The following is a 21,286-nucleotide window of genomic DNA, read 5'->3' on the forward strand; positions in this document are numbered from 1 at the left end:
CCTGCTTCAGATTTTGTCTCCCTCTCTCTCTGATCCTCCCCTGCTCACACTGTCTCTCTCTCTCTCTCAAAAAACAAATAAAATATTTAAAAAAAATTTTAATTAAAAAAATCACAATAAGATACTACTTCACACGAATCAGAATGGCAAGTATTAAAAAAAAAAAAAGAAAAGGAAAAGGAAAACAAGCATGGGGAAAGATGTGGAGAAACCGAAACCCACATATGTTCCCAGTGAGAATGTATGTCAGTTCCTCAAAAAGTTATACATTGTGTTATCACTATGACCCAGCAATTCCATTATATATATATATATATATATATATATATATATGTGGGAAAACATACCCTCACACAATAACACAATAACTTGTACATGAATGTGCACAGCAGCCTTGTCCAGAACATCCAAGCAGTGTCAACAACCTGAACATTCATCAATAGAGAAATGAATGAACAAAATGTGGTATATCCACAGAACAGAATATTATTCAGCAATAAACCACTGAAGTCTGACTCATGCTATAACACAGATAAACCTTGAAAACATTATACTAAGGGAAAGAAGCCAGAAACAAAGGCCACATGTTTCCATTTATATGAAATGTTCAGAATAGGCAAAGCTATAAAGACAGAAAGTAGCAGTTACCAGGGGATAGGTGAGGGGGAAAGTGGGGGAAGGCGACTGCTAGCAAGGATGGGGTACCTGAAAACATTCTGGAGTTAGAGGGTGGTACGGTTGTATAGCTCTGTGAATATACTAAAATTACAGAACTGTATACTTAGAAATGATAAATTTTACAGAACGTGAATTATATCTCAATTTTTTAAAAAATGCATTGTTAGGGGCGCCTGGGTGGCTTAGTCGGTTAAGCGTCTGACTTTCGCTTAGGTCATGATCTCGCGGTTCGTGGGTTCGAGCCCCGTGTCAGGCTCTGTGCTGACTGCCAGTTCAGAGCCTGGAGCCTGTTTCAGAGTCTGTGACTCCCTCTCTCTCTGACCCTCCCCTCCCCTGCTCACGCTGTCTCTCTCTCTCTCTCTCTCTCGAAATAAATAAAATATTAAAAAAAAAAAAAGAAAATTTTCAAAAAAAAAATGCATTGTTAGGACACCTGATATTTCAGCAGTTGATAAAATTTCTCATTATTAGATCAAATGTTGCGATAATTCCTCAGATTGGATATATCAGTTTTTCAATAATTTGATCAGATTCTTTTCGTTTTTAATTTTTTTAACGTTTATTTATTTTGGGGGGGAGGGGCAGAGAGCAAGAAAGAGGGAGACACAGAATCTGAAGCAGGCTCCAGGCTCTGAGCTGTCAGTACAGAGCCTGACATGGGGCTCAAACTCACAAACCACAAGACCACGACCTGAACCAAAGTCGAACACCTAACCAACTGAGACACCCTGGCACCCCTATTTAATCCGATTCTGATTCCTATGCAGGTATGCCCATCTCAAAAGACCTCATTCTTGGGGCGCCTGGGTGGCTTAGTCAGTTAAGCGTCCGACTTTCGCTTAGGTCATGATCTCGCCGTTCGTGGGTTCGAGCCCCGCGTCAGGCTCTGTGCTGACAGCTAGCTCAGAGCCTGGAGCCTGTTTCAGTCTGTGACTCCCTCTCTCTCTGACCCTCCCCTGCTCACGCTGTCTCTCTCTCTCCTAGAAATAAATAAAAATATTAAAAAAAAAAAAAAAAAGACCTCATTCTTCTATACATGAAAAGTCAAATCTAAAAAACATATGTTAGGGGATAACACAAAAGAAGGTTGAATCACAGGAATCATTCCCTAATTGAGTCCCTGTACACATTCATTATTGTGTATATGAAATATGATGAAGTTTACCAACTTTTTTCATACAAATGTTTGGAAACCTACTTATTACAAAAAGTGAGATGCACCTAATTATTTCTTGCAGGCTACAGTCCTTCTATCTCTGCTTTGTACTGCAGCACATAAAGGTGCATAAATTTAAACAACATATATAAGGGGCACCTGGGTGGCTCAGTCTACTGACTCTTGATTTTGGCTCAGGTCATGATCCCAGGGTTGTGGGATTGAGCCCCACATCAAGCTCTGCACTGAGCATGGAGCCTGCTTGGGATTCTTTCTCTCTCCCTCTGTCTCCCTTCTCTGGTCATGTTCTCTCTCTAAAGTAAATAAAATAAAATAAATTTTTGTAATGAAAAATTTTAAAATGTATTTAAGAAAAAGACATAAATATACATATATACGTTGCTCAACATCCATCTGATCTTTTTAAACTGAGTTGATTGGAAGAGTTAATAAAAGGTGATTTCCCTTAAATCATTATAAGACAAAATCTTATTCAGAAGGGGACCATGATCCATTATTCCAATTTTACAACTATGATTTATACTATTTATTTAAAAACCTTCAAAATGATAAGAAAAACTGAATAAAAATACAGATAAGAAGTTAAGCAGTTTATCTCAAAGCAAAAAATCTAAACTTTTCAATTCTGTCCTATGAACAAAAACAACCTGTCACTTGAACCTTACAAGCCTTACATCAGTTTCATGATTTTACATTTTCATCTCCAAGCATTTCACATAAAAGATTGGCTATGGCTAAAAAAATAAAACAAAATAAATGTACGTACAGGTATAGCTGGCCACACACACACACACACACACACACACACACACCCCTCTTGTATCACAGTTCAGGATTTATAACTCAAATACTGTTCTCCACTAAAAACGTGAAATACTCCTGCCTTTTCTACTGTAGAGAAGGAAGACATGGACTTCCATTAGAGCTGTGAGATCAAGCTTGTAGCATACAGCTAAAAAATATGTTAAGTTGAACAAATTACCGTATATTAATACAGCAAAAACACCTTGTCATTATTTATGTGTCCTTTCTTTAAAAACAAATCACTTTGGGGCACCTTGGTGGCTCAGTTGGTCAAGCATCCCACTTCGACTCAGGTTGTGATGTCTCGATTTGTGAGTTCAAGCCTCACTCCAGGCTCTCTGCTGTCAGTGTGAAGACTGCTTCAGATCCTCTGTCCCCCTCTCTCTGCCCTTCCCCTGCTTGTGCGCACGCGGACACAGTCTCTCTCTTCCTCTCAAAATAAATAAACTTAAAAAAAATGAAGTAATTAAAGTCTAAGGGGAGGGAAAACTTCCTAATGCAAAATTATGTGAAATTTTAGTTTCAGTTTTAATACAATGTTGCATAAATAAAGCAAGATCACTTCTTCAGATATAAATGACATCGCATTACTTAGTTCTGGTACGTGAAATCCAAATATTTATTCCCTTAGGCTTTCATTCACTAAATGTCATTTATGCTTTCACTATGCTTGGTATAGTGTTAAATCAAAGGATTCTCACCAAAGCTACTTAAAATTAATTTGCTTAAATTGTAGCATAAATGCAGATTACCAAGTTCAATTCACTAAAGCAAAAACTGACAATTAAATTTATAATGGTCCAAAGTTTAAGTACTTATTGGATGGTGCCTGGGTGGATCAGTCAGTGAGGGGCTCTGCCCCTCCCGTGCATACACGTGCTCTCTCGCTCTCAAAATAAATAAATAAAACTCTACTGAAAGTCTGAGTTCTCAAGCCATCCTTCCTGACATCTAGGGTGTCTAAAAGCAACATTTGCTCTTTATTTGACCTGTAAGAAGGGGCTCCAAAGCCCCAAAGAAAATATTTAAAAAGAAATCCTTCATGCCTTCTGATGTTATAAAATAAAGCAGAAGTATGTCCAAAGACTACTGAACTAGAAGTCTGGAAATCAGGTTTCTGGGGTCTGACCTGATATTATGGTGACCAGCTCTCCCAGTCCACCTGAGATGAAAGGATCTCCTTGGATGGGAGGACCTTCGGTGGCAAATCAGGATGAGAGCTAAATCATAAGCCACTGGGAGCACAGTTCCCTGGCTGCTGACATTTGGACAAGATAAAGAGCAAAGGAAAGGGACATGGTAGGCCATAAAGTCTCTAGGGTGCTTTAGTTTTTTTTGTTTTTTTTTTATTGTTTATTTATTTTTGAGAGAGACAGAGAGTGAGCGAGGAAGGGGCAGAGAGAGAGGGAGAGACAGAATCTGAAGCAGGCTCCAGGCTCGGAGCTGTCAGCACAGAGCCTGATGTGAGGCTCGAACCCACAAACTGCAAGATTATGAGCTGGGCCAAAGTTGGACGCTTAACCAAATGAGCTACCCAGGCGCCCCTAGGGCCCTTTAGTTCTAATTTACTATCACCCTCTGAAATATTTACACCATATTTGTTTGGACTGTATATCACATAGCATAAGTGAATGTACATTTATGTAAGAAAAGAGAGCTCTGGAAATATTTTGTGAAGGTATGTATTAAGTTTCAGGTTACAGAAGCTTAATAGTAAAGCATAGCTAGGAGGTTTCAGGTTTTTTTTTCATTTCTATAGCCAAGAGGAAAAATAAGCTGCTTTTAGAAAACATCAAGCCAACAAAGGAAATCCTTCCAACACCAATATGCAATGTTAACCCCATCTTCCCCACCTCCCAGGTCACAGGATACCAAGGCAAGACATCTGGACAAAAACTTAAAAACAGAATATTACTTTGACTTACTGACAGTCACTGTGAAGGAATGTATTTCTACATTTTTAAGAAAGTAAGAACTTACAAATGCGTGGTTACAAGTAATTGTGAAAACCAAGAGCCAAGCAAATGCAAAATGCCAGTTTCAACCGGCAACCCATAGTACAAGAGAGCCATAAAAGAAAAAGATAAATAAGGCCTTGGATTGTTAAGAGTATGTTCGCTTCTAAATGCATTCTGTAATTTCTAATTTTAATTCGAAAAAAAACCCCACCATCTTAGAGGATATAAAACAAGTTATATGTAAGATTAAGTCACAATCTCACATGTGGTAAAAATCAGAGCAAACATTTGGGTTTCCTCTTTCCTCACTGAGCACTCTAATAATTCAGGATAACATCTGACTTACTGGTATTAATACAGACCCTAATGAAAGTATCTGTGCCGTGAAGACAGAGTTATGAGAAACGTCCAAATGCCCAACTAAAGAAGTCATCCTACTAAATGACTTTTTAAAAAGCAGTAACATTCAGGGGAAGGTTTAAGAAAAATGTCTCTGTTCCTCAAAAATTACAACGTCCATGTTATAGTCTCTTAACTCACGAATAGAGTATTCTATCATTTCTCATCACCATTCTTAGTAAAGGGGTAGCTGAGCTTTCATTAATATCAGTCATCAATGCCCTTAGTCGGCTGTCACCAACAAGAGATGTCTTGTTACTTAAAGGGCAGCCTCAAAGTCTGTGTGTCCACACATGTGGTTCTACATGTGCACGTGTGGGTGTGGGCTTCTCCTTGCCTCTTCACACAGAAATCTCTCCCCCTGAATCACTCAATGAGAGCATGTGCCCAAATCTATCACAGATGCTGTGGGGATATGAGGGTGTGTGCACAAAAGAGGGTCCAGCCCTCAAGGTAATCATAATCTACTTGGGGATATAAGACATGTTTCCACAAAGGCTTCCCAGTGCCAGCAGAATGGATGGCTATCATATTTTCATTAGTAATATGGGGATGCTATCATCTGCATATTATTTGCATGAACCACAAAGCCTTAATCAAAATAGGTAAGAAAAAATAAATCCATGCCATTTATTTCAAATATATTAAAATACAATAAATATACAATAAAGACCAGAATTTATTTTGAGTATATAATAAGTAGCATACCAGTGTGCAATAGTAAAAAAGAGGGGGTGAGATTCTTTGCATGGACAAAATGTCACATAAACTCAGAAATTAGGAAAAAGGAATGGTTTTACTATTTTATTACCCCAACAATGGCAATGGCAAAGAAGTGTGGCTTCTTGAGGCTTTCCTCAAGCCCCAGACACGTGTTAAGAATAGGCTGCTGGGCTAGGTAGGTTTCTAGGCAACCAGGTTTTGGCCTTAATTCCTCCACAGTCCTATCCTCTCTTACCCTGCTTGTCCACCTGTGCTGGTTGACGTTTGAACTAGATGATGGCTAATATTCTTTTAATGAACATTTCTGTTCTATAATAAACATATCCAGGCCCCATCTCCTCTCTACCCGCCCTCTCCGCTCCCACAAAATTACAGTGTACAACATTAAAGTATTTGTCAATCTATGACTTTAATTTTTTTGTGTTTATATGTTAACTTCTTTATGGCAACTGGTTAACAAAGCAAAATCTTAATTTATAACGATAAAATTTATCACTAAACAGTCATCGATTTTATATTATCTAATCCTAATAATCTACCCAGATGAATGTGGCATATTGTTCAATATTATTACAAGAAGTTTTGGTGTAGCTGCAATTCAATGTGGTGAAGCTCAGATCAAACAATTATGTATTCATTGCTTTTAGCTGGCTTAAAACTAGCTTAGCTACATAGCAACCAAGAGTAAGGAAATATTTAATTTTTCTTTTTATGATAATCCAGTGACAACATCTAAGTATGACTTTGGTATAAAACGGCTACATAAACATCCTTTCATCTGGTAAGTCTTATTAAACCCACGGAAAAAAATTAAGAGCTGAAGTAGATAAATATGGGTTGTAATATCAAACTATTTCTGTTATCATTTTTATGTTGGAAATATTCTTGTTTGGACATCTGAATGTTAGGACAATTATCACCTAGTAACAGCAGTGAATGAATTCAAGTAAAATGAACTCCGATAAAATGCTAAAACAATACAAACTCCCCTCATTCTGAAATACTCTGTTGAGTCATCTCAGTAAAGAGATAAAAGAAATCCAAAATGGAAAAAAGAAAACATGCTCAAGCTTCCATAAAGCTGTATGATAAGGTGAATAATAGAAACAAAAATAAGTCAGGGAATTGAGAAATATGCTAGGAAGGTTTTTCAAATACTATCCTTGTTTGTATCTAGCTCCATTATACAATTTAAAATTTGGCCAAATTTTTAAAGTATTTGTTAAACAGTTCCTGCATGTGACATATGTTTCCAGAATACTTCTGACATTGATATGAGAGATTATAAAACATTTAGAAATAAAAATGTTACTCTCCAACAAAAAACACTGTAACTTCCAAGCTTCTTCTGAATTCATAAGATTTGGAAAAACATTTGGAAAACGGTACCTTTCAATTTTAAAATGTTCAAATAATATACTTTAAAACAAACACAAAAAGTATAATCGTTCAAGGCAAGAGGACGACAAGCATAAATAAAAATAAGGTCCTAAAATTTATTCTAGGAGTCATTACTTTTCCTTCGTGGTCTCAATCCTATTTACTCCATTATAAGTACATTTTTTCATCCCTTCAGCTGGAAAGGGTAATTTTTACCCTACCAACACAATGGCAGCACCACGGCCACGCTCACCCAGAAAGATGCACATGGTGACTAGGAAATGGCGTCAACTCTCTCTATCAAACGAAGTGTGTGCAAGAATTGATTTGCAATGCATTAATTTAGGAACTCAGCAGAGAGGCTTCTACTATATCTGGCTGATCTAAACTTGAGCTCATGATAACACTGCACGAAGCTATGGTAGATAAAAGTGATAGGCAATGCCAAGAGAACAATCCCACTGACAACACAAACTCCTCCAAGAATTCTTCCGGGCATGGTGATAGGATACATATCTCCATAGCCAACTGTAGTCATAGAGATAATCACCCACCAGCAGGCAGCAGGGATGCTGGCGAAGTCCTTGTTGGATGTTTCCAGGTCCAACCCATGTTCAAGAAGCTGAGAAAGTGCACTAAAGATTGCCATGGCAACACAAATGAAGACAAGTAACATAACCATCTCTCGATAACATCGTTTGAGAGTCAAACCAAGCGTCTGGAGACCAATGAAGTGACGGGCTAGCTTAATCACCCAAAAAATCCTCATCATTCTAAGCACCCTCAAGGTGACTCCAGCCCTCTGGAGTTGAGAGTTCTCGCCCGTAAATACTGTCATTAACACGGAGATGTAATACGGAGTGATTGCCAGTAAATCAATGATGTTCAGGGGTCTCTTGACAAACTCACACTTGTTTTTGGAGACGATGAACCTCACGATGCACTCTGCAGTGAACCAACCTATGCAGACAGCTTCAATTATCCTGTCAAGAGAACAAAGGAAGAATTGATCATTTTATTTTTAAGCATTTTAATAGCTCTTAGATATCTTCAGATAATACTACATTGAGATACTAATTCAGTTACTTTTTCCAGAAAACATAAAGAACAGACAGCATTACCAACATCATCAGACCCACCAGGACACAACAGAGTAACATATAATTCAAATGAAAATTGAACTTGATAAAGTTTCTATTTATATACTGAATGAAATACCAAAAAAAAAAAATTTTTTTTTTTTTTTTTTTGCTTGGCACTACTTCTTTAAAAAACTTGATCTCTTATTTGGTGTTTTAAAATTACCTTATATGGAGCTAGCCACAATATGAATGTTACTTACGCTATGAGGACAATGGTTCCCAACTGATGTCAGCTACGAGGTAGGGCAGAACGCCTTTGTTCCTACAGATGGTGGACATACCCAAGTTTTCAATGATTCATTTCTTGGTAAATAAGAGTGAACTCAAGAGGCGCCTGGGTGGCCCAGTTGGTTAAGCATCCAACTTGGGCACAGGTCATGATCTCACACCTTGTGGGTTTGAGCCCCACATTGGGCTCTATACTAACAGCTTAGAGCCTGAAGCCTGCTTCGGATTCTGTGTCTCCCTCTCTCTGCTCCTCCCTTACTCATGCTCGCTCTCTCTCTCAAAAATAAACATTAAAAATTTTTATTTTTTATTTTATTTATTTATTTATTTATTTTTAAATATTTTTATTTATTTCTAGGAAAAAGAGAGAGACAGCGTGAGCAGGGGAGGGTCAGAGAGAGAGGGAGACACAGACTGAAACAGGCTCCAGGCTCTGAGCTGGCAGTCAGCACAGAGCCCGACACGGGGCTCGAACCCACAAACCGCGAGATCATGACCTGAGCGAAAGTCGGACGCTTAACCGACTAAGCCACCCAGGCGCCCCCAAAATTTTTTTTAAAAAGAGTGAACTCAAGATCATTTCTTAAAATGTTACTCTGCTTTTTTTTCCTGTAGGCTTGTGTGAGAAACACTGAAGCCAAGGCAATTTTTTGTGCTATGCAATAGTGCCAGTGCCCTCACCAGGATGGCACCAGGTCACAACCATCCTCATCACAAGGGGTGCGGTGGAAAAAAAGCTAAGGACTCCTGCACTGGAGCAGAACAATCACTAGTTTCTTCCCAAAGGCCCAGCTAGTTTGTTTGTTTTCCATAGCTATTTTTATGCAACATGTATTTTAAAACATAAGGCCACAGTTTACCTAGAGCAGTATTTACTAACCTTTCCACATCACTGCACACAGTGAAAATAATAATATTTACATAGCACACTGGCAGCAACGGGCAATATTCTTGAAGTAGAAGCCACCAGCCCGGGGGGCTCTGGTTACCCTGGCCCTCGCCTGCACTCCTCAAGGCTGAGGAAATTAAACCTCAGCACACTGTTTTGGAAGCCTTGATCCAGAAAGAGAGGTGATTCTGAGGTAATTTTTAATCAAATTACCTTCTGAAATTCTAAGCAAAAGTTACAAGTAGCATACCATCATTTATTTTTCTCCACATAATTCTTTCCCACCACTGACTTACTCCTAAACATCAGAAGTACAATGGAGAGAAGAGAAATTGGGATGGGAAGGCCCATGGGGCAACATTCTGAAAAGAATGAAAAATGCATTCTACAGATCACAAGTTGGCTGGAGGTTACCCAGAAAAATGAACAAATAAAATGCACCATGTTCCCATACTACAGGGTTGGCAGGACTATAAATGTTCATTTTATTTCTTTTTTTTTTTGAATAGGTAGTAGATTCACATGATTTTTTAAAAGATAAGAAGAGAGAGTAGTATGGAGGGGCGCCTGGGTGGCTCACCCAATTGAGTGACCAACTCCTGACTTCAGTTCAGGTCATGATCTCATGGTTTGTGGATTCGAGCCTCATATCAGGCTCTGCCACTGACAGCATGGGACCTGCTTGGGATTCTCTCTCCCCCTCCCCAACTCGCACCTGCTCACGTTCTCTCTCTCTCTCTCAACATTAAATGTTTAATGAATAAACATTTAAAAAAAAAAAACAACTTAAAAAGAGAAGAAAAAAGAGAGTATGGAAAGAAAATTCTCACTCTTGCCCCATTCCCCAGTTACTGGGCCACAACCCCTTCAGAGGCTCTCGGGGAGAATCCACTCCGTGCCTCTTCTAGCTTCTGGTGGCTATAGGCATTCCTTGGCTTGTGGTCATGTCACTCAAGTCTCTGTCTCCATGGTCCCTGCCTCCTCCTCTTCTGTCATAGTGTCAAATCCCTCTGCTTCCTTCTCATGAGGATAGCGCTTAGGGTCCACCAGGCTAATCCAGGATAATCTGCCATCTCAAGATCCTTAATTTAATCAATCTGCAGAACCCCTTATAACATATAAGTAATACCCACTGGTTTCAGGGATCAGGACCTGATATCTTTGGGGTAACGGGGGGGGGTGTTTTTCAGCCTACTACACGAAGTAAGCACACCAAGTCAGCAGAAGAAATCACACCTGCTCCCACTGTTTCTCTATTGTATTATCTGCTGCTCCGCTCATGAATCCCACTCCCCTGTGATTGGCGGCAGCTTCCCTGTCCCTACCAGGCCATCAGTAAAAGCTGCTGCCATAATGGCCTCTCTGAACCTGGGGGTTTAGAAAACTAGGAGGGTAAATGAAACTTGTATATTTAGAAAATAGGAAGTTGCATTGTTTTCAATATGTAGTTTCTTTTTAAATATTTATTTTTGGAAGAGCAGAGTGGGGGAGGGGCAGAGACAGGGGGACAGAGGATCCAAAGCGTGCTCTGCGCTGACAGGCTGACAGCACTGAGCCCCAGGTGGGGCGCGAACTCACGAACCGCAAGATCATGACCTGAGCCAAAGTCGGATGCTCAACCAACTTAGCCCCCAAGTGCCCCTCAATATATAGATCTAACACATATAATACCACATATCACAGGTTCCCCATATTTCCAGTCCCTCCACTGCAGTTAGGCAGGGTCATGTGACTCGTTTGGACCAATGAGCTATGAACAAAATGACTATCCCTTCTGGGCAAAAGCACTAAAGAGTGAATGCTAACTCTCTTCCCTGCTGTGGCAACCTGGAAGCCAGGAGTCCCCCTAAATGGCTACAACATGGTTGGGCCCCTGTCAACCCAAGCCCCTGAGTGGCTGTACAAAGACAGACATTCCCCATCCTGACTGTGATTGGATATGATATGTGAGCGACAAATAAATCTTGGTTGTGTTAAGTCACTGAGATTGCTAAATTGGCTGCTATTCTAGGTAATAAACTTGTAAATATAGTAAGTAGTAAGTTGCATACTCAAAAGGGACTGTAGCAGCACACGGTGGTGATAGTAATCATCTTCTCGGACTGGCTGTGGTTAAAACACACCAGTTCTACAGCTAAAGTCCTCTGTCTCTCCTCTAACCAGACAGGATCAGGAGCACCCCACCTGTGGCAGGAGCAGCCACAGGCCTGCTCAAGGGGCCTACGGAGTGGCAGACTCACAGTGATCTTGCAAGGGCTCTCCCAGCAATAAAACTCTAACATTCCATTAACTTAAGCAGAGCAAAAATTCCAACTGTGCCAAAAATACCAGAACATGTTCTAATTATTTCCATCAGCAGCCAAAGTTGTTCGGATTTTTTTTAAAAAGGAGGAAATCCAAATGGTGTAGAATAATCTGTCAGTATGGGAATTTCAAAGAGGTAAATTCTGTAATGAGGCCCTCTGGGCTCTTCCTGCCAACCCCCCAAGTCAGATGCAGTTTATCCAGAATTCCCTGCCAAAGGGATGAATCAGTAAGAAACCCCAGGCATCCCTCCTTCACCCAGGACTATGCCAAGGCAGTCTCCAACAACAAACACGACGAAGCCTGCCAAAACTCCCCATGTTGCCAAATGGTGCTCTCGCCAAAGCTACCACCACCACCGGCTGAAAAACTGAGTACTGTTTTACTGAGTGCTACAGCCAACAACTGGGTACTCCCAAAGGTTACTTCTATAAAAAAACAAACAGAAAAAAAAGAACTAAAGAAGAAGATACCGAGGGACACCATACTCCGTTGAAGTCCATGTTGATTTCTTTTGAGGCCCAAACATAAAACGCTCATGAATTCACGGCTAATAAAAATATTTACCATTTATTGAAGGCTTTCAATGCTGGGCACTGTGCTAAGCACTTTATAGACATCACCTCATTCAATCTTTTTCTAGAGTGCACTTCCCCAAATATTTCCATTTTCCAGATGATGAAACTAAGCCTGGAAAGTTAAACACACTGAAAATTGTGAATCTTTTCCAAGGTCACACAACTAAGATTACAGTGGCACGTGTAAAGTGACCCAGCTCCCTTGGGCTTTAAAGCTCTTAAGGAACATTTGAAGATGCTAACAATTTTGATGGCAATGTTCACTGTAAACGTGAAATTATGTACATCAATCTTTTGGTCTCCACGGTTTATGTGTGAGAGCAGCATTTTTCAAACTGTCAGTTTTTAACCCTTTAATGGATCAAAACTGACCTTTTTTCAGAAATTGAACAGCAAACATCAGAGTGCAAAACATAGTTCTATGAAACTTTTGTTTCAGTTACATATAATTGTACCTTAAGTTACGACATAAAACCATTCTTTTCTTCTGGTACCAAAGCACCACAGCAACTGCTGGCTAGCATCAGTCATCAACTGATCCCGCACGACAGAAGGCACATCTGTCCAGAGGCTCCAAAGGGGAGCAGATACTTTCAGTACTAACCAGTTCTACTGCTTGCCCTGCACCCTGCCAAAAGTCACACATAACCTAAGTGGCCATTAACTACGCCGTGTGGGGTAAAGGAAAGTCTCCCTCTGCGTACCATCTGCTCATCTTCTTTCATCAACATTTTATTATGAAAAATGTCAAGCATGAAGCAAATTCACTCATATTTTAAATACACTTGTTTATCACCTATTAACCTCTCTACCCATCTATTACTTTTTATTTGTTAGTTTTTAAGTGTTTATTATTTATTTTTGAGAGAGAGAAAGGGAGAGAGAGAGAATAAGCAGGGGAGGGACAGAGAGAGAGATAGAAACAGAATCTGAAGCAGGCTCTAGGCTCTGAGCTGTCAGCACAGAGCCTGACATGGGGCTCCAACCCAAGAACTGTGAGATCATGACCTGAGCCGAAGTTGGATGCTCAACCAACTGAGCTACCCCAATCTTTTTTTTAAAAGGGAAGAGCACTTCCCTCTAAAAACTTCAAAATGCATATCATTTACTAGAGTTCAATATTTGTTCCATTTTTTAATGTAAACTTCACATGCAATGAAATGCACAACCTTAAGTGTACATTCACAGAGTTTTGATAAATGTATAACCTCTATAAACTTCTAGAGATGCAGAGCATTCATTCACATCACCCCAGAGATGTGAACTTTTTATTATTTTATTATTTTTATTCTATTTATTATTTTACTATTTTTGTTACCTCCTCTCATTTTCCAGACCCATTTTACTATTTTTGTTACCTCCTCTCATTTTCCAGACCCATCAGACACTTAGCATGTGCTCAACAGATGTTTGTCCAGTACAATGTAAATGACTTTGATAGACCTCAAGGGCCCAGGATGGCCACTTCACAGCCACAGCAAGCCTTTTGGTTCTTCTGGGACCTTTAAGGAATAACTGAAGCACACCATCAAAAAGGGTGTGGAATTCAGTTGCACCTTTGTCTTATACCATGTATAAAAATGGACTATAGACCTCAAACTATAAGACTAAAAGAAAGCATAGGGAAAACTTCATGACATTGGACTTGGCAATGATTTTTTTGAACATGACACCAAGAGCACAGACACCAAAGGCAAAAAGAGACAAATGGGATGATATCAAACTTAAAAACCTGTGCATCAGAGGACACAATCTGTAAGCAGAGTGAAAAGGCAATCTACAGAATGGGGAAAGTTATTTGCAAATCATGTATCTGATAAAGGGTCAAAATCCAGGATATATGAAGAATTCCTACAACTCAACAACAAAACCTAATAACCTAATTAAAAAATTAGCAAAGGACATGGAGCACTTGGGTGGCTCAGTCAGTTAAGCATCTGACTTCGGCTTAGGTCATGATCTTGCGGTTCGAGAGTTCAAGCCCCACATTGGGTTCTCTGCTGTCAGCGCAGAGCCCACATCGGATTCTGTATCTCTCTCTCTCTGCCCCTTCCCATTCTCTCTCTCTCAAAAATAAACAAACATTTAAAAAAAAATTAGCAAAGGACTTGATAGACATTTCTCAAAAATAATCTACCATGGCCAACAAGCATTATGAGAAGATGTCAATATCATTAATCATCTGAGAAATGCAAATCAAAACCATGAGGAGGTATCCTCACACCCATTAGGATGTTTACTATTAAAAAACAGAAGGGGCACCTGGGTGGCTTAGTTGGTTAAACATCCAACTCTTGATTTCAGCTCAGGTCACCTTACGGTTATGGGATCAAGTTCTTCATGGGACTCCACGCTGAGCATGGAACCTACTTAAGATTCTCTCTCTCTCTCTCTCTCTCTCTCTCTCTCTCTCTCTCTCCCCCTATACCCACCCCTCTCCCCTGCTTGTGCTCTCTTAAAATTAAAACAAAGCAGAAAATAACAAGTGTCGGTGGGGATATGGTGAAATTGGAACCTTTGGGCGCTGTTGGTGAAATTATAAAAGGGTACAGCTACTAAGGAAACCATTCTGGGGGTACCTCAAAAAATTAAAAATAGAACTACCATATAATCTAGCAATCCCGCTTCAGGGTATATATCCAAAGAACTGAAAGCAGGGTCTAGAAGGGATATTTGCACACCTAAGTTCATAGCAGCACTATTCAGAATAGCCAAGAGATGGAAGCAACTGAAATGTCCACTGACAATGAATGGATGAACAAAATGTGGTGTATACATACAATGGAGAGTTATTCAGGCTTACCAAGGAAGGAAACCTGTCACATGCTACAAGATGGATGAACCTTGAGGATATTATACTAAGTGAAATAATCCAGCCACAAAAAGATAAACACTGTATGATTTCCCTTTTATGAGATATCTAAAGTAGTCAACTTCATAGAAACAGAAAGTAGGATGGTGGTTACCAGGGGCTAGGGGGACAGGAGAAAGAGCAGTTATTGTTCAGTAGGCACAGAGTTTGGATTCACAGGAAGAAAATGTTCTGGACATCTATTTTACAACAACATGAATAATTCTCAATGCTACTGAAATGTAGATACAAAAATTATTAAAATAGTAACTTTTTGTTTTTTTTAAAAATCAGAATAAAAAAATAATAAGGCAGTGGGGGGATTCAAACCTACTAGAGACTGAAGCCAGAGCCTTAGACCACTGAGCATGCTGGAACAAGGGGAAAAAATTGTGCTGACCCTGTCATTAATTTAGTGACTTATTCAAAAGGATTTAAGGTGATTGTTCTTGTGGTATGCACCAAGCAGAACCTGATTCAAATTCAATACTACATGGACAATTAAGAAAACAGGGGCACCTGGGTGGCTCAGTTGGTTAAGTGTCCGACTTCCACTCAGGTCATGATTTCATGGTTCATGAGTTTGAGCCCCATGTCAGGCTCTGGGCTGACAGCTCAGAGCCTGGAGCCTGCTTCGGATTCTGTCTCTCTCTCTCTCCCTCTCTCTCTCTGCCCACCCCCCACTCATGCTCTGTCTCTCACAAGACATTAAAAATATTTTTTAAATAAATAAGGAAAGGAAACAAAAGAAAAGGAAAGAAAAAAGAAAAGAAAAATATAGAGGCACCTGGGCGGCTCAATCAGTTAAGCATTCAACTTCAGTTCAGGTCATGATCTCACAGTTTGTGAGTTCAAGCCCTGCCTCAGGCTCTGTGCAGACAGCTCAGAGCCTGAAGCCTGCTTCAGATTTTGTGTCTCCCTCTCTCTCTGTCCCTCCTTTGCTCTCTCTGCCCCTCCTTTGCTCTCTCTCTCTCTATGATAAATATTTTTTAAAAATTTTTAAATAAAAAAATAAACAAAAGTTTATTTATTTTGAGAGAGAGAGAACATGAGCATGGGAGGGTCAGAGAGAGAGACTGAGGAATGGTTAGAATTCTCTCATAGGAGAGAGAATCCTAAGCAGGCTGGCTCCTTACCATCAGTGCACAGCCAGACCCAGGGGTCCGCCCACAAGCCACAAGACCATGACCTGAGCCAAAACCAAAAGTCAGAAACTTAACCGACTGATCCACCCAGGTGCCCCAAGATATACAGTATTTATCTTTCTTTGACCTATTTCACTTAGCAAAATGCCCTCAAGGCCCATTCATGCTGTCACACATGGTAAGATTTCCTTCTTTTTATGGATGAATAATATTCCATTATATATGCATTTTCTTTATTCATTAATCTGTCAATGGACACTTACATTGTTTCCAAGTCTTGACTATTATAAATAATGCTACAGTAAACATGGGGGTACAGGTATCAAATTATCCTTAAATTGGAATAGGATTTTAAGGTTCAATTATTTCTTTAATGTTTGTTTATTTTTGAGAGAGAGAGTACGAGCAAGAGAGGGGCAGAGAGAATGGGAATACAGAATGTGAACCAGGCACCAGGCTCTGAGCTATCGGCACAGAGCCCGATGTGGGACTCAAACCCACGAGTTGTGAGATCATGACCTGAGCCACAGTCCAACGCTCAACTGACTGAGCCACACAGGCACACCAATTATCAGTAACTTTATAAATCTATACTGTATAGGCATGAAAAGGAATAAGGTGCACTACTGAGCTCTGATGTGAAACGTTCCTCAAGATGTATAGATACAGGGGAGCCTGGGGTGGCTCAGCCGGTTAAGCGTCCGACTTCGGCTCAGGTCATGATCTCACAGTTCATGGGTTCGAGCCCTGCATCGGGCTCTGTGCTGACTGCCAGCTCAGAGCCTGGAGCCTGTTTCAGATTCTTTATCTCCCTCTCTCTCTGACCCTCCCCTGCTCACGCTGCCTCTCTCTCTCTTTCTGTCTCAGGAATAAATAAAAAACATTTTAAAAAGTTAAAAAAAAGATGTACAGATGCAGAACAGTACATAATTATGCTATAATGGTGTGAACGTGTGCGTGTGCACATGCATGTTCTAGAAGGATACTTCAAGAACCTGTTAACACCAGCTGCTGCCTCTTAGGGAGGGAGCCTGGGAGCCTGATGCAGGATGGATACTCACTTACTTCCATTCCCTTTTGTACTGTTAAATGCTTGACTGTGTGCACATAATATTTTTCCAATTTAAAAACAAATTTTTGTTAGGAAAAAGTAAAAAGCATGCCCAGATAGAAGAGCAATCACTATGATGGAGTTGTCAGCAGCTTGAATCAGCCAGCACAACCCCAGGAGTGCCACAAAAGGAAAAGTCACACCCTTCCTACCCCAAGCTTTCAGACCTAAATGTACAAGGCATTTCCAATCATGTTTCTAACAGGCACATAGAGCGTAATAATACAAGGTATAATAAAAATTTCCAACAAACTGCACATCAATGTTCACCACATTACCTACAGTATCTTTTATATCCATACAAGAGTTTTCTCCACAACAATAAGTTAAATGGGAAAAATAGCAGAATTTTTGAAACAAATCGTGATTTTTCTTGTGCACTTTAATTACCTTTAAAAAAATCTATACCATTCCTTTTTATCTTCCAATCTAGATCAATAATGAGAATAAATAAAAACAGACTATGAACCCACTCAAGTACCAAGCATCTTTCTCTAAATTTACATGTACTAATTAATTTAATCCTTACAACTAAATGCAATAGCTTTACTATTTTCACCACTTATATTTTTTTAATTTTTTATGTTTTATTTATTTTTAAGAGAGAGAGAGAGAGAGAGAGAGAGAGCATGAGCAAGAGAAGGACAGAAAGAGAGGGAGACACAGGATCCGAAGACAGGCTCCAGGCTCTGAGCCAGCTGTCAGCACAGAACCTGACGCAGGGGTCGAACCCACAAACCGTGAGATCATGACCTGAGCCGAAGGCCAGACGCTCAACCAACTGAACCACCATGCTGCCCCTATTTTCACCACTTATAAATGAGGAAACTGAAGCAAAGAGAAGCCATTCACTCATGCCACACAGCTAATAAATGGCAGATTAATAATATATACTCATGGGCCACCTGGGTGGCTCAGTTGGTTGAGCATCCGACTCTTGATTTCAACTCAGGTCATGATCTCAGAGTCATGGGAGGGAGCCCTGCATCAGGCTTCGCACTGAGCACGAAGCCTGCTTAAGATTCTCTCTCCCTCCGTCCCCTCCCCCACTTGCACACTCTTTCTATATACATGTGTGTGTGTGTACAATATTAATTACTATTATTATTACAACAATAACTGGGTGGCTTAGTTGGTTGAGCGTCCAACTTCGGCTCAGGACATGATCTCACTGTTTGTGAGTTTGAGTCCTGCATCTGTAAGCACAGAGCTGGCTTTGGATCCTCTGTCCCCTCTCTCTCTGCCCCTCCTCTGCTCATGCTCATTCTCTCAACAATAAATAAATGATGATAAAAAAAATTTTAATGATATATACTCATTGGTTATGTACTACATTGAATCCTCACTGGGATTTATGTATTTCCTTATTGCTGTAATCAAGGTATACTTGCTATTTTATGTTCCTCAGTTGATATTATTGTGTTTACTCATGCCTGTGTTTGGATGGCCATTTCTTTAGAATATGTGGCAGGATAAGGATAGTGATAAATAGAAAGGCCACTGGGAGCTGAGGATTGGCTATGCAGGACTGGGCTCTCCCACTGGAGTTTTCAAGAAGCTGCTGTTATGCTGCTCCATCTCTTTTCCACAGGACCCCTTGCACCAGGCTGCCCTTGCTCTAGATTTACTCCCCACTTAGCAGACAGAAGCATACACTTCTCTCCCCTGCCTGAGTAAAATGGGGCTCTACCTCCTAACTGCATGGCACAGTTTCTCCTCTGTCATTTCTCTGTCCTCCACTTTGACAACATGGGCACCAGGCCCACATTCTCTCTTTACAAACAGGGACCAGCGATCTTCTACAAAGGAACAACCAAGTTCTTGACTGTACATCCAAGGATCACAATACCTGCTCTGCCAGGACAGGGAGCTACTCATCATATATAAATCCATCAAATATCAGAGTGTGTTTCTGTGAGAAATCACAGGCAATTATTACAAATAACCATGACCTTCTCCTTCAGGCATAATAATCAGTCCTATTTTCAACCCAAATACATGAATTAACTGCATTGTGGTAGAACCTGAGGAGTATATATCTTGCTAGGTATTCTGTCCAGCTAGTGTGACTTAGTAGAGATGGATTCTAAAACCTAAAGGAGATACGGTTTTGATCCTTTGGCAATGTGGCTGTGTGTGTGTGTGTGCGCGCGCGTGCACGCACACGCGTGTGCTGAGTGGGGGTTAACTTTTGAGATGAGGAATCAAGACCCATTCAACATACAAACGAAGACAGAATGGTGTTATGAACCCCCACATACCCCGTCCCATCAGCTCATAGCTAATTCCTCCATACACACGTCTGCGTCCATGTCCCTTCCCAGGTATTATGTAGAAATAAATCCCAGGTGTGGGCATGTATCTCAGAACCCTTTCTTGTCCTCCCTGCCTGGTGGGTCAACCAAATGTTCACGAAGAGAGTGAGGAAATGTCCAAGGCCCTGGTCTGAGTCTCCTGAGACAGGTCCGTACAAATCAGGGCAAGCCAATGTCCTGTAGTGAGGATGCAATGACAACTTGGCTGTGATTCTAAATCCATGAGCACATTAATTCCTTCATCATGCAATAAGGCTTATGCGTGCCTACTGTATGCCGAGCTCTATAGAGCCACAGAGAGGTCTGGAAAGATGAATTACAGATACAACTTAACAATAGTTATATAAGATGTTAACTGGAGAAAGCTCGATGAAGGGTACACTGGAACTCTACACTATTTCTATAACCTCTTGTTGAGTGTGAAGTTATTTCAAAACAAAAAGTTTTTTTAAAAAGATACAATTTTGTGGAGGTTTGGCTGGCTCAGTCCATTGAGCATCTGACTCTCGACCTCAGGATCATGAGTTTGAGCCCAATGTTGGGCACAGAGATTACTTTTTAGAAAAAGATACAATTTCAAGCTTTGAGTTTCTGGGTTTGTGAACACGTGGAGATTTGGAGAGAAGGGTGCCCTTGGATAGGTCACAGAAGCTCCATGCCCTTCCTCCATATACTGCCCTATGTATTTCTTTATCTGGCTGTTAATTTATATCCTTTATCACATCCTTCAATAAACTGGTAAACCTGAGAAGGAGGAAAAGAAAAAGAAAGACTATAACTTAGTCTAAAAAATTTTTTTAATTTAATGAAAAGGTAAGACATACCATCTCCAACAACCTTACACATATTATAAACTCAAATACAAAATGTAGAAAGTGGTAAATGCTATAGTCAACCACATAAAGTTCAGAAAAAGGTAAGTTTTCCTTCACCTAGGGGACTACAGAAGGCTTCTTTGAAAAAGGGGCAATTTAATTTGTCATGAAAAGACCAGCACAAGCAAAGGCAGGAAAATCTGGAGATATAAAAGCAGCTACATTTAAGAAGATGAAAAGGGAAACTGGAGCCTGAAGTTTATGTGATGGCAATGATCATGGGAACCATTTATTAAAGTGACTATGAGGGGGGGCGCCCGGGTGGCTTAGTCGGTTAAGCGTCCGACTTTCGCTCAGGTCACGATCTCACGGTTCGTGGGTTCGAGCCCCGCGTCGGGCTCTGTGCTGACTGCCAGCTCAGAGCCTGGAGCCTGTTTCGGAGTCTGTGTCTCCCTCTCTCTCTGACCCTCCCCTGCTCACGCTGTCTCTCTCTCTCTCCTAGAAATAAATAAAACATTAAAAACAGTAATAATAATAAAATAAAGTGACTATGAGGTTGGTGCATTAAATACACCATGTCATGTTATAGGTACATATGTATGCAGGAAAGGAGCCAAGTGATCAAATTATTAACAGTAGTTATCCCAAGAGAAAGAGGGGGATTGGCAAGTAGAGGACTGTAAAGGTAGGAATCCATTTTTCAACATAAGCATCTATGATTCAAGAATTAACCATGTGATTTTTTAAATTTCAATGTTTTTTTGAGTTTATTTATATATTTTGAGAGAG

General features: G+C 40.2%; 1 protein-coding gene across 2 annotated transcripts in view; it reads right to left on the reverse strand.

The window, feature by feature from the left end:
* Positions 1 to 21,286, reverse strand: part of KCNG3 (potassium voltage-gated channel modifier subfamily G member 3) — a 108,497-nt gene that overhangs the window by 49,696 nt on the left and 37,515 nt on the right. The window contains exon 2 of one of the 2 annotated variants that reach the window (XM_039231677.1): positions 8,029 to 8,102. In XM_039231677.1, coding sequence (XP_039087608.1) covers positions 8,029 to 8,102 — 74 coding nt within the window. Of the gene's footprint in view, positions 1 to 7,192; positions 8,103 to 21,286 lie in introns of those variants that run through there. The other variant, XM_039231675.1, reaches the window with a different exon arrangement.

Source organism: Hyaena hyaena, unplaced genomic scaffold (assembly GCF_003009895.1).
Source record: "Hyaena hyaena isolate Hyena2069 unplaced genomic scaffold, ASM300989v1 scaffold_57, whole genome shotgun sequence".
Classification (NCBI taxonomy): Eukaryota; Metazoa; Chordata; class Mammalia; order Carnivora; family Hyaenidae; genus Hyaena; species Hyaena hyaena.